The sequence below is a fragment of the Anolis carolinensis genome, chromosome 3 (genome assembly GCF_035594765.1).
Source record: "Anolis carolinensis isolate JA03-04 chromosome 3, rAnoCar3.1.pri, whole genome shotgun sequence".
Taxonomy (NCBI): domain Eukaryota; kingdom Metazoa; phylum Chordata; class Lepidosauria; order Squamata; family Dactyloidae; genus Anolis; species Anolis carolinensis.
In genome coordinates, this window is record NC_085843.1 from 116073338 (window position 1) to 116086432 (window position 13095).

At 37.7% G+C, this 13095-nt stretch overlaps 1 protein-coding gene across 1 annotated transcript in view; it reads left to right on the forward strand.

The window, feature by feature from the left end:
• The window catches only part of mrps9 (mitochondrial ribosomal protein S9), a 41808-nt gene that overhangs the window by 12799 nt on the left and 15914 nt on the right, over positions 1-13095 (forward strand). The window contains exons 3-5 of the mRNA XM_003224283.4: positions 8011-8073; positions 9828-9858; positions 11949-12028. Of these exons, the coding sequence (XP_003224331.1) occupies positions 8011-8073; positions 9828-9858; positions 11949-12028 (174 nt within the window). The remainder of the gene's footprint in view (positions 1-8010; positions 8074-9827; positions 9859-11948; positions 12029-13095) is intronic.

Consider the following 13095-nt stretch of genomic DNA (forward strand, 5'->3'; position numbering starts at 1 on the left):
AGAAAGCTTTGACGTGTGGTGGGCTGGGACAGTAATTCATATTTATGGTGTGGGTGTGGAAATGCGAACAGTTGCCAGGCTGCTCAATATATATAAAGGATATTTTAGCAGTCTCATTAGCATAGATTCTCAGAATGCCAAGGCTACTGAAACAAAAGACATGCTGTCAACTAATATTGATGTTATATTTCAGTAGAATGTTTTTGATTTACTTTCATTAGAATTTGTGTTAGCTAAGTCCCTTCATCTTTCTTTCCTTTATTCTTTTATGACAGTATTTCCTTTTCCTTCACCCAGGTTCTGCTTTCCTCTTAAAACCGTTTGGAAAGCTTCATTTTATTTAGTGTGTGAATGTTGAAAAAATGTACCATTTTTCATTTCTTCTTGTGTGCTTCCATAATAATATCTGTCTCTGTTAGAACACAGGCTTTGCCACCCCAATATATACATTATATTATTTGTGGGTGGAGATGGGGTATTCAAAAAGAAGGTCTGAACAGAATTGACATGTCAAACCCACCATTTGAAAATAATGTAATTAATGAGATTTGCTTTTAACTTTGCCTAAGAAAGCGCAGACATGGGGGAGAGTTCAAAACTCCTTGCCACTCTTTTTCCTGAAAGACATGGTGTCCTTGTCCAATAGTTATTTGTTTCACAGCTTAGGAACACTTTCTGCCACTCTAGTTAGATTGTTGTATCAGCCCCCCCCCCTCCCCTCCAGTTCAGTTAGATGCCTCTGGTGACAAAAGACCAGGATCAGATTAAAATACCTTTAGAAGCATCATGGAGCAGTCTAAGGCACAGGAGCAAATCTTAATGCTATGGCTAGCAAAAAAAGCAATTAAGATTAGTTATATAATTTATGGACAAGCAGATAGGCCTAGGCCTGGTTGTAATCTTTCTTCCTTGTTTCCCCTTCCCTTCAAGAAAATTAGGCATATCCTGAAAATCTCATTTTCTCCTTACTGCAGATGTAACATGTAAGACCAGCTCAATTTGAAAATATGACGACGACAACAAAGAGCAACATTTTGCTTAGCGAGGCATAGTACTTATAATGCTTGTTCAATTTGTTCATATAACATCAGGTGTTGTAAATACTTACACTGTATAACAGTGTCTCTGTTATGCATAATTAAATTTCTGTTACAAAAATATAAAAGCTGCTTAGCAGTGGCACCAGTATTATAAGGCTTTGCTTATGGGATGGCAATAATTCCTTCTGATGAGTACTTATGCATCTCCTGTCGTCAACTGTTAATCAGCAGGTGTAGTGCATTTCCAAAATAGACATCCTAGGGTTCTTTTCTTAACTGTCATTTTGGGTGGGTATATTTTGAAAGCAGTCATACAAAGAAATGTGTTGAGAGTGTTGTGATTGTTTTCACAGAACATTTTTGCCCAGAGTAGTGATTTACAAGTGCTCTTAATTCTTTTAAAAGAAATAAGAAAGTAAAGCTGTAAATTACAACTGTGTGTCTTAAGGGGGGGAAAGCCCAGCAAATTGATATATAACTCTGCAGAAGTCTACCAATTGCTTTTTAATTGGTATTACAGACCGTGCTCTGAAATCAGGATGTTTTATTCTCCTATGTGTGAATATGCAGTATGAAGTTTCTCTAATTGATTCGCTTTGCCCATTCCATTTGATGTATCATTTTTCACAATATTTCATAATTTGTGCTCATTTCTAATGAACAGAGTCGTTAGGACAGGCATGTCTAAGTACAACTGACAGCTAACATTAGGTGCCAGATGCAGTTTATAAAGCTATGAAGAACTGTAGAGAACAGTTTAAATAAATTAGCACCTGTACATTAGTCTCACTTGCTGGTAATTTATAAGCGAATCAGTAGAGATGACATTTAGGTAAGTCATTGATCAAGTTAACAGCTGCATACCCGCTGCCCAGCTGGGATACCTAATTAATAGAGATTGCAGTCCTGACCTAGTGGTTTTCCCTGGGTTGAGAATGTAATCCTTTTATTTTGTGGAGTTTTTTTCAACTTGCAATATATGGAGTAAACAATTTGCCTTGGTTCTAAACAGGAACATGAAAAGGTAAACCAAACAGTACCATGGCCTACTTAGAGTTTTGTTGTCATTGAATGCACTCTCAGTATCTTGTTTACTTGTCTCTGGATCTAATTCAAAACGACTTCCTTATTCAAAGTATGATAAAGAACAAGAACAGTGAGTTGTAAGTACAGTGGGACCTTGGTCCAAGGACCCCCACCCATATCAAAATCTGTGTGTGCTCCACTCCCATTATATACAGTGGCATAGTTAAATGGTGTCCATTATATGAAGTGGCAAAATCAAGGTTTCATTTTTGTAATTTTAAAATATATTTTCAAGCTGTGGATGGTGGAATCTGTGGATGCAGAAACCATACATTCAGAGTGTTGATTGTAAATCGATTAATGTGTGAGGGCTGAGAATCTGTGTAGGTCACATTGATATTGGCATTCTAAGTGCAAGTTCTTGTCCAATGCGTAACAATAAAACACACCTTTTAAAGAAACTGCAATGATAATGATAAATGCCATTTTTCAAGAACTAGTACTTATTTGTTGCCAGAACATCAAATCAAATTGCAGTAGCTGATACTTAAGGGGAATGGGGATGTTGGTTAGTTTAACCCTAAATAGTTTTCGCACTTTGGTTCCATTTCAATTGCCATGGCTCCAGTTGTCTGACCAAGAGAGCTCTAGTCCTCCACAGATCCTGAAACTACACAATTGTGGCACCGATACCACTTTAATTGTCCTAACTTCATCCTACGCACTACTAAGATGTTTAGTTTCGTGCAGTATTAGGAATTCTGTGCCAGTTTGCCGTGGATTGAACTCTGGAGCACTAGACTTACTTTCCATATCTACGCTATTTATGCAGGGGGAGAAGAACGGACAGGCATGCTCAAAATAGATGAAGGCATCAGATGCCATCATATTTTGTAGGTAAGGTAGTTGATGAGGGCTTGCAAAGAAGAATTCAGTCAGGGGATGCTCACCTTGAAATGCAAAGCTAGGGGCAGGTATCCATTGTAGACAGTTCTTGTAGAAAGCGTTAATATTGGGGGGGGGGGGGGCAGAAAAAGAAGGACTATCCCCATGCCTCTATTTTTTATGTACGGTCAAGTATACATACATGTCTTGAGAGGGGGAGGGAAATAGATTTGAGAATTTGATCAGTCTGTATTCTCCATCTGAACCCATTCTTTCCCTCCTGCCCCCTGTCATACTACTCAAATATTCTTTCTTTCAACAAGCAGTTCTTTTGAAAGTATGTGTATGATGCTTTTGAAATACAAGCCTCTTAAGATTTGCACAAAAGATTACTCTTTAAGAATCTCAAGACACTTAAATGTGCCCATTATATTGGTTAACGATAAGTTATAGATAAGCTTCAGGCTTGCACTAGAACAGTTCTGTGTTTGAGGAGACAATAAAACAGAGGTTTCATAGTCAAGGTTGCAGCCTTTTAAAATGTTCATAAAAAGTGTGAAAGCTACTGATTCAGTAAGCTTGCTGAAACTAACCATCCTTGAATTAGGATAGTGCCTGGCCTACATAGGAATTCTTTGTACTCACTATAAAAATCTTCATGTATGAAAGGAAAAAACAGAAATGTAAGTAAATGCTTCTACAAAAATGTTCTTGTAAAAATAGGTTGTGATGGAAGTTTTAGCATCTTCAAAATATTAACACATGGAGAATAGTTGCTGCCAATAGGATAAGCTCTGGTGCTGACATTGTAATAATCCCTTGGCACCCTATACATAGTTATTGGACATCAGATGTTTTAAACACCAGCAAATCAGTAAGCTGGATTTAAATACCAATTGTGGATTTTATCATGCAACTAACCAAAATGAACAAGATGTTAATGTTCCATTTTTCAAAGTACAGTAGAGTCTCACTTATCCAAGCTAAACAGGCTGTCAGCATTTGGATAAGCAAATATCTTGGATAATAAGGAGGGATTAAAGAAAAGCCTATTAAACATCAAATTAGGTTATGATTTTACAAATTAAGCACCAAAACATCATGTTATACAACAAATTTGACAGAAAAAGTAGTTCAATACGCAGTAATGTTATGTTGTAATTACTGTATTTACGAATTTAGCACCAAAATAATACGATATATTGAAAACATTGACTACAAAAATGCATTGGATAATCCAGAACCTTGGATAAGCGAGTCTTGGATAAGTGAGACTCTACTGTATGACTTAAAAGACACATCTATCAATAAGAAGGTCTATTATTGTTAGTCTGTTTAACTAACAAATGCTTTGTTCAATTTGCATACTTAATTATTTGATTACAGCCTAGTCTTTCAGCAGGTTATTCAGTAGATCCCTTACTATTTAGCAGTATGAGAGTACTACCAGAAAAATGGCTTGGACAATATACTGAATAGTTTGTGTCCCTTGTTCCTTTAGTCTTGTTTTCTACCTCTTTAACATGTACACAGACAATAGTTTATTCTGTTTTAATTATGGATTTATTCTAGTTAGAATTTTTTCCTCTCACAGCTGTGAGATTATTCTTTGAATCATCAAGGAGAGCCTACTGTAGAAGCAACTACTTAATAAGTATAAACAGTTGGTCCCAGTATTCCTTAATATATTCTTTTGATATGTTTTTATATTGTGTTTAATATCCATTCGCTCACAGTACATTATTCTATTGTCATTATAATTAATCCTCATTTGTTCACAAATGGATGTTCACCTACTCTGTGTATGTACAATATCCCCATTGACTAACAAATGGGAATTCATCAAGTCACTAAGAGAATCAAAATACCATTCCATAAAATCAAGTTAATCCTTTTTGTTTGCTGCTGAATTCTCAGAATTTCTATTTTGAATGCCAATAGAGTATTAATAAAGTAATAGGTGAAGTCTTTATGCACTCCATGCATATTAATAAGGTTGATAGCATTGACAAACCAATCTGTGTCTACAGAAAATATTATCAGTGTGTAATAGCCTTGAGTTAATGTAACTAGCAATGCAATACAATTTTTCAGAGAGGAAAACATTGACTGTATACTGGAACTTTATTTCTTTTCCTTGTGGAAAATGTTTTGCTTCTACTAGTATTTTTTGACATAGCAATTTAAAGTTCAAGATCATAATGAATTTTGTGTAGCACTAGTATTACATTGTACTATAGAAATCCAAAAGCTGTAGGCTGTATTTTTGCCTATGAAATGCTTATGAATTTTGTGGGGTCACCATAAGTCAAGGCAACTTGAAGACATAAACACTTAGTATTAAATAAATTTAAAAGTAATTAAGATGTTTAGTAAATGATCATGTAAATGTGTTGTGTTGGAGACTTTTCCTCATTTTGAAAAATGTCAAAACCAAGCCACATTTACTTGAAATTTACTTCTGTCATGAGCTGCTTTGTCTTATCTAGTCAGATCTCTGTTGGGAACACTCAAACTACAGGCTGTTTGAAAAAGAACTCCCTAGTTCTAATGTGTTTTAACTTAAAACTAGGGAGTTCTTTTTCAAACACCCTATATTTATGTGACATTAGCCTTAGCCAAAAGAAACAGATTATTTGTCCTTCCAGGTGTCTAGAGCCACAAAGAATTGGAACTATTTAATAATAATAATAATAATAATAATAATAATAATAATAATAATAATAATAATAATAATAATCCTTTCTTGCTGAAGGGACTCAGGGTGTCATCCAAATATAACACAAAAACATGGCAAACATTCAATGCTGTAAAAATAAAAACATTTACACATACAATTAAAACAGAGAAAGCAACTTTAGCTAAAAGATTATAAATCAATCAGTCAGGCATCACTGATTGTACTGAACAATTTAAATCTGTATAAAAATACAGTAGAGTCCCATTTATCCAAGTTAAACGGACCAGCAGAACCATGGATAAGCGAATATCTTGGATAATAAGGAGGGATTAAGGAAAAGCCTATTAAACATCAAATTAGGTTATGATTTTACAAATTAAGCACCAAGACATCATATTATACAACAAATTTGACAGAAAAAGTAGTTCAATACGCAGTAATGTTATGTTGTAATTACTGTATTTACGAATTTATTGCGACATATTGAAAGCATTGACTACAAAAATGCATTGGATAATCCAGAACCTTGGATAAGCGAGTCTTGGATAAGTGAGACTCTACTGTTTAAAAATATAGCTCTTCAGTGCCACCATCTGAGACCGGCCTTCCAGAAAGGACTGGAGCCACTGTAAAACAATGCCTCCAAGCCCCATCCCAGTGGGCCGGCCCAGAAGAATACCATCTGAGAGGAATGCTGCTGGGAGGTTTAGGAGAACTCCCCCTATTTAGTTACCTTCGTAGATCACCTACCAAGGTGACCCATGCTGCCTTAGTTCCAAGACCGGGCCTGAAACCAGATTGAAATAGATCCAGATAATCAGTTTCCTCAGGAAACTTTGGAACTGGGAGGCAAACACCTTCTCTAGAACCTTGCCCAAGATTTGGCTGATAATTATCCATTTGAGTGGGATCCAGCACTGGTTTCTTTAATAGAGGTCTTCCTACAGCCTCCTTGAAACTAGAAAGCATAATGCCTTGTGTCAAGGAGGCATTGACCAGCACCTTCACCCAATCTGCTGGCTCCCCCCCCTCCCCCTGGGGCCGATTTAAGTAGCCAGAATGGGCAAGGGTCCATAGAACAGGTGGTCGCCTTCATCTCTCCCAAGATTTTGTCCACATCCTTAGACAGCACAAGTTGAAAAGAATCTATTACACAAGGACAATCAGGTGCTTCAGTAACATCCACGGAGACTCTTCAACACTAAGTCAGTGAGGATCTGAGTGACTTTATTTGCAAAGAACCTAATGAGCTCATTACAATGAGCTGCCAATTGGTCAGGGAGCAGTGTCTAAAAGTCCTCTGACCACATGAAACAGCTCTTTTGGGTGGTTCTTTGCAGATGCAATGTTGGAGGTCACAAATCATCTTTGTGCATTGTTGCGGAATAGACTTTTAAATGAGCCCTACACCATGCTCGATTGGATTTGCTACGAGATTTACGCCAACGCAACTCTAGTCTCAGTTTCGTTCACTTCATAAGAGAGACTCATTGAAATCCAAATGTGTTTCGGGGAAATATGGTTTATCTTTCCCCCCTTTAAACACAAAGGACGATGCAGAAGAGAGTAAAGATATTATTGGGGAAAGACCTTTGATGTTCAGTTTTCCAGAGTTGCAGAGAAATTGCTCTTTTGAAGACATCAGTTCCTGTTTTTTGTACAGGAAATTGCCTGGATTCCTAAAGATGTTGACAAGGCTGACCCATTGCACAGGAGACTTGTGTTCTCTTGGAAATGGCAAGGTTTTGTTCAATTATAATAACATTGGCTAGAATCCAAAGAGCTTAATGCATACCTGAAGGACATTTCCACTTGGTGGGGGGGGGGGGGGGAGACTGTCAGTTTGCCCCATCTCATAAATGTCTTGGCTCAGAACACATCAGTAATATTTGTTCTAAGTAGCATATAGGATTATACAGCTAAGAGAGGTTAGATAGTAATCTGCTGGTAAAACTCTGTATGATGTACAGGAGATTAACAAGAATTTATCACTTCCAGTTGTTGACTATACTGAGCAAAGATAATTTTGACCTTCCATGTTATGCTCTTGAAGTGGAGAAAACTTAGGAAAAATCAGGAGTTGTTTTCCTATGAAAGGACTGTGCTCTTCACCCTGGGAGTGAATATGAATTTCTAAATATGTGCCCAGAAGCCTTGCTTCTTACTACTAAGTATGTATGGTATTGTCTTCTCGGCACCAAGCACAACTTAGCTTATTTTGGTGTTCCTTGTGGTTGTGGGTTCTTTGTGGGTTATGTACTAGTGACCTGAAGCTTAACCGTCATTGTAAAACATATTTCCTGAAATCAGAGTTTTAGAAGATGCTAAATGGTACCATTGTCATTTTCAAAACAAAGTCTTCTTTTTCTTGGTTTACAGAAAGCTATTGCTTATCTTTTTCCTTCTGGTCTGCTTGAGAAAAGAGCCAGACCTGTAATGAAGGTAAGAACATAATACTTTGCTGAAGATCATCTAATATATTATAGTAATAATATATAATAACTAGCTGTGCCCGGACACGCGTTGCTGTGGCAAAGTCTGGTGGTATGGGAAATAAAGTATTGAGGAATTGGAGGTAGTTAAGGTAAAGGGTAAAGGTTTTTTCCTGATATTAAGTCCAGTCGTGTGTGAGTGTGTGGGTTGGTGATCATATGTATTTGTAAGTCGAAGAGGTGGCATTGTTTGTAGAGTCCTTGGAGGTCATGTGGATGGTATGACTGTATGGAGCACTGTTAGTTTTGTGTCAGAAGAGTACTGATATTTGGTTGTTTATTTGGATGATATTGGATGTAGTGATATTTGGATGTTTTGGAACTGTTGGGTTGGGAGAAGGTGGGGTAATAGTGGGGGTTGACTCCGTTTTTCGAATTCAAACGTGCGACGTTTCATTGGAGAAGTTGAGTAGGTTAGCGGTTGAAGACGCTGCGTCATTAGGGGATATTATTTCCTAAAGGTTGTGAATATACAATATTTGTGATTATTAGGTGTTTTTGTCTGTTGGAGGTAAGTATGAATGGTGTCTAAGAGATGTTGTCGGTGTTGTGAATGGGTATAGAGTACGTTATCATCGGTATATTAGAGTTGTATAAGAGATGTTGTAGGTGTTGTGAATGGGTATAGAGTACGTTATCATCGGTATATTAGAGTTGTATAAGAGATGTTGGTGTTTTGAATGGGGATAGAGTACGTTATCATCGGTATATTAGAGTTGTATAAGAGATGTTGTAGGTGTTGTGAATGGGTATAGAGTATGTTATCATCGGTATATTAGAGTTGTATAACAGATGTTGTAGGTGTTGTGAATGGGTATAGAGTACGTTATCATCGGTATATTAGTTGTATAAGAGATGTTGTAGGTGTTGTGAATGTGTATAGAGTACGTTATAGGGATATTGCAGTTGTGCAAGAGATGTTGTAGGTTTTCTGAATGGGTATAGAGTACGTTATCATCGGTATATTAGAAACGTTAGGATTGTATGATGTTGTTGTTGTTGTTATTATTATTATTATTATTATTATTATTATTATTATTATTATTATTATTATTGAGAGGCTGGGTGGCCATCTGTTGGGAGTGCTTGGATTGTGTCCTGCATGGCAGATGGTGGGAGGTGTTAGCTGGCCGTGATTGTTTAGTGTCTGGCATTCCTGTGTTTTAAGAGTGTTGTTTTTTATTTGGTGTTGTGATTTTAAGCTTGTTAAAATATTAGGAGTCAGATTGTGTTGATTGTCATGGTTGATAGCATATATTTAAAATATTGAGTGTTAAAATGGGTTGGATATTGTAGAAGGGAGAGTATATGGAGAGAAATATTTCTGATGATGGGCGGGCGCTAGGACCCAGGGGACAGCTTTTTCCCATTGCCTGCCTTTTCTCTTGCAGCTGCCATTATGTTTTCTCTTTTCCTCCCTCCCGGGCATGGCTCCCAATGGGGCGTTGTGGGTTCTCTCCATGTGGAGCTGCGTGAAGTGAGTTTGTGTTGTTTCAACCTTAAGGCGTGGATGATGGGATGTGTTGTCAAATGTCGAGGTTGGGGGCCCTTTACTTTTGTTGTTTTGCTCGGTGCTCGAATTCCATCACTCTTTTATATATATAGATATTGTATCTATATAATTATGTTGTATACTATGATGATGATGATGATGATGATGATGATAATAATAATAATAATAGCAATTCTATTATTTTTAAACAGCATCCTGATGAGATTTTTCCAAAGCAAAGAGGTAAGTAAAGATATAGAATATATTAAAGTGTCTTTCTTTATCTATAAACTTACACACAAAATATCTCAAAGAACTATGAGATGTGCACTCAGACATTTTCTCATCCATTTTGATTTTTCTCCACTTGACTGCCATGTCACATACTACTTTGGGATATTTCAGTTTCAAAACCTATTTTTAATTAATTTAACAGGGATGAGCAACTGCAGAGGGTCTGGGGTCTCCCTGAAACCCCTTGGCCACACATTGCCCTTATAACAAAGCTGAATATGATCTGCTTATCTGGTTTTCTAGATATAATGTTTGGAGTCTAAGCTAGATTCTAGGGGCCTAATAGCTTAAAGGCACTGTCTGATCTTGGAAGTTAAGTTAGGTGAAATCTTCTGAATAGGGGCACAAACAGCAAAACAAACACCACAGGGGTGTTAACCCTTCTCTAAGCTATCCAAAGCTTGCGTGTGTATGTATGTATGTATGTGTTTATACACACACACAGCTGGAGATACACTTAAAATGTGCCTGTTCCAACTTACAAACAAATATAACTTAAGAACAAAGCTACAGAACCTATCTTGTTTGTAACTTGGGGACTGCCTGTACTTTGATGGACGAGTGCCAAAATATATCAGGTGCTGTAGTTATATTTCTGAGGAAGATCACCTATGAATATTTCTTGCCTAAGAATACCCTATCAAATTCATGGGCTCACCATAAATCAGTAAGCCAGTCCGTGTTTGACTTAATATTAATTCACGGAATCCATCAGGTCATATCAACTCATATCTTAGGATGGGCCAAAAGTTTGGTCCCACAGCCATGTCTTCAGCTGCTTCCTAAAAGACATGAGTGAGGGGGCTTCCCTAATCTCTCTTGGCAAGGAGTTCCACAGCTGCGGAGCCACTACCGAAAAAGCCCTGTCTCTTGTCCCCACCAACCGCACCTTTGACGGTGGCGGGACCGAGATCAGGGCCTCACTTGAAGATCTTAATCTGCGGGACGGCCCGTAGGGGGAGATACGTTCTGAGAGGTAAGTTGGACCAGAGCCGTTTAAGGTTTTGTAGGCCAAAGGCAGCACTTTGAATTGTGCCCAGAAGCTAACAAGCATCCAGTGGAACTGCTTCAACAGAGGAGTTGTATGCTCCCTGAATGGCGCTCCAGTTAGTAACCTGGCTGCAGAACGTTGGACTAGTCCCAGCTTCCCAACATTCTTAAAAGGCAACCCCACGTAGAGCACATTGCAGTAGTCCAAACGAGATGTTACAAGAGCATGGACCACTGTGACCAAGTCACGTTTCCCAAGGTACGGGCGCAGTTGGCGCACAAGTTTGAGTTGTGCGAAGGCCCCCCTGGCCACTGCCGAAACCTGGGGTTCCAGACTCAGCAATGAGTCCAGGAGGACTCCCAAACTGCGAACCTGCACCTTTAGATGGAGTGCGACTCCATCCAGCACAGGCTGTAACCCTATACCCTGTTCGGCCTTGCGACTGACCCAGGAGTACCTCTGTCTTGTCTGGATTCAACTTCAATTTGTTCTTCCTCATCCGACACAGCAGCCAGGCACCGGTTCAGTCTTTGGACGGTAATGACTGCGCAGAAACAACAGTAGCCAGCTTGTCATTGTCCAGGAATAGTTGTAGCTTGTGGGCCAACCAAGCTACCCAGGCACTCCAAGCTGCCCAGTAACAGAAATGTGTCTAGGAGCACTCCAAAGCTGTGCACTTCTCCCTTAGAGGAAGAAGAGCAGCCTCATCCAGAACAGGTTGATTACCCAGTGTTGAAGTCCAAAACACCTGGAGGGCCAAATGCCTGCTCTGGAGCTATTAGGTAAGCTCTTTGACAGTAATCTTGCCCAACCTCAGTGGCACTATATAGCACCCTTCCCACCTAAATCCCCCATTCCTTTTTATCTGCTGCATCAGCTGCTTCAAAGGAATGTTTCTCATTAGCTATTTCTTTCACTTCTCTGATTTAGGCTTTTTTTTACTACTTTTTAACTATGTCCTATGCTTTCAAAAGCAGTGATACAGGGTATAGTTTTTTTTTCCTGTAATGACTTATTATTTTTTGTTTACTTATTTTTATTTTTTTAGCAATACAGTGGGGTGAAGATGGTCGTCCATTTCATTTTCTTTTTTACACTGGCAAGCAAGCATATTATTCTTTACTGCACGTAAGTAATCTGATTTTTATTCTAATGGAGCAAAATAAAATTACTTTCATATTTTTTTAACTCAACATTTTGAGGGAAATTTAAAGTTTTAGAGAGAATTAAATTTATTATGGGAAATTAAAGAATAAGTTTCCCGTATAAGTTTTCGTTTGTTCATATAATAAGTAAATACTGCAGTCTAAATTTTACTAAAATATGAAATCATATTTCACTTAAACCCCTTCCTAATTCAATTTACAATATCAAATATTTTTGAGGAATGTAAAATTGCAGAAGGTTCTTTAGACTGCTTGTGTAAGTACTTACATTTATGATATTTAATGCAGCTTTACATGTTTAATTTAAATAAAACCATAACAGCAGAAGTTTGGGTATGTTTTCTGGTCAGATGCATGTCTGGTTGGACATGACTGTAACTTTTAGAAATGTGTGAATTGGTATGGGTTCTATCAAAGTTCACATTTTCTGTTTAAAATATGAGCCTATTTGAAAGGACTCTTAGGAGAAAACTAAGAAAGAAGATAGAAGAGGAAACAGTGAAAATTCAAGACGGTAGGATAAAATAGAACACAAAATTACACAGGTCTAGGCAGAAAAAACTGTTAAAACAATTCTACAGAGCTTCTAATGCTAAAATCAGTTTCACAGATGCTTTAATGCTGGCATAGGGCTATAAGCAATGAGAATTATTTGAATATATTTCTCTTTAGACATTCCTTATAAATGTAAATCTGTCAGTTTAGGGTCTTGAAGTCAGATTCAGACCTGTTTACTAATGGCATTTGTAGTCACTGATAATACAGTTTGTCCAGATATCAGTAAATTCTTGAGTTGTTGTAGGGTGGTCAAATTAGCCCTAAACCCCTTACTTCGAGGCTGTATGTAGCTTCATCTTCATGCAGCAAAGGCATGGAGGTAACTGCCTTAATTCTCTCTGGTGTTGTACTAATAGGGGGAAAATATGGTGCCTATCATAAGACTTCTTCCTACCCAGTTGTAGTATAACTTAGTAGAAGTCCTGAAATAACACCACACTTGATTATTGCATTAGTATGTAACTCAATACC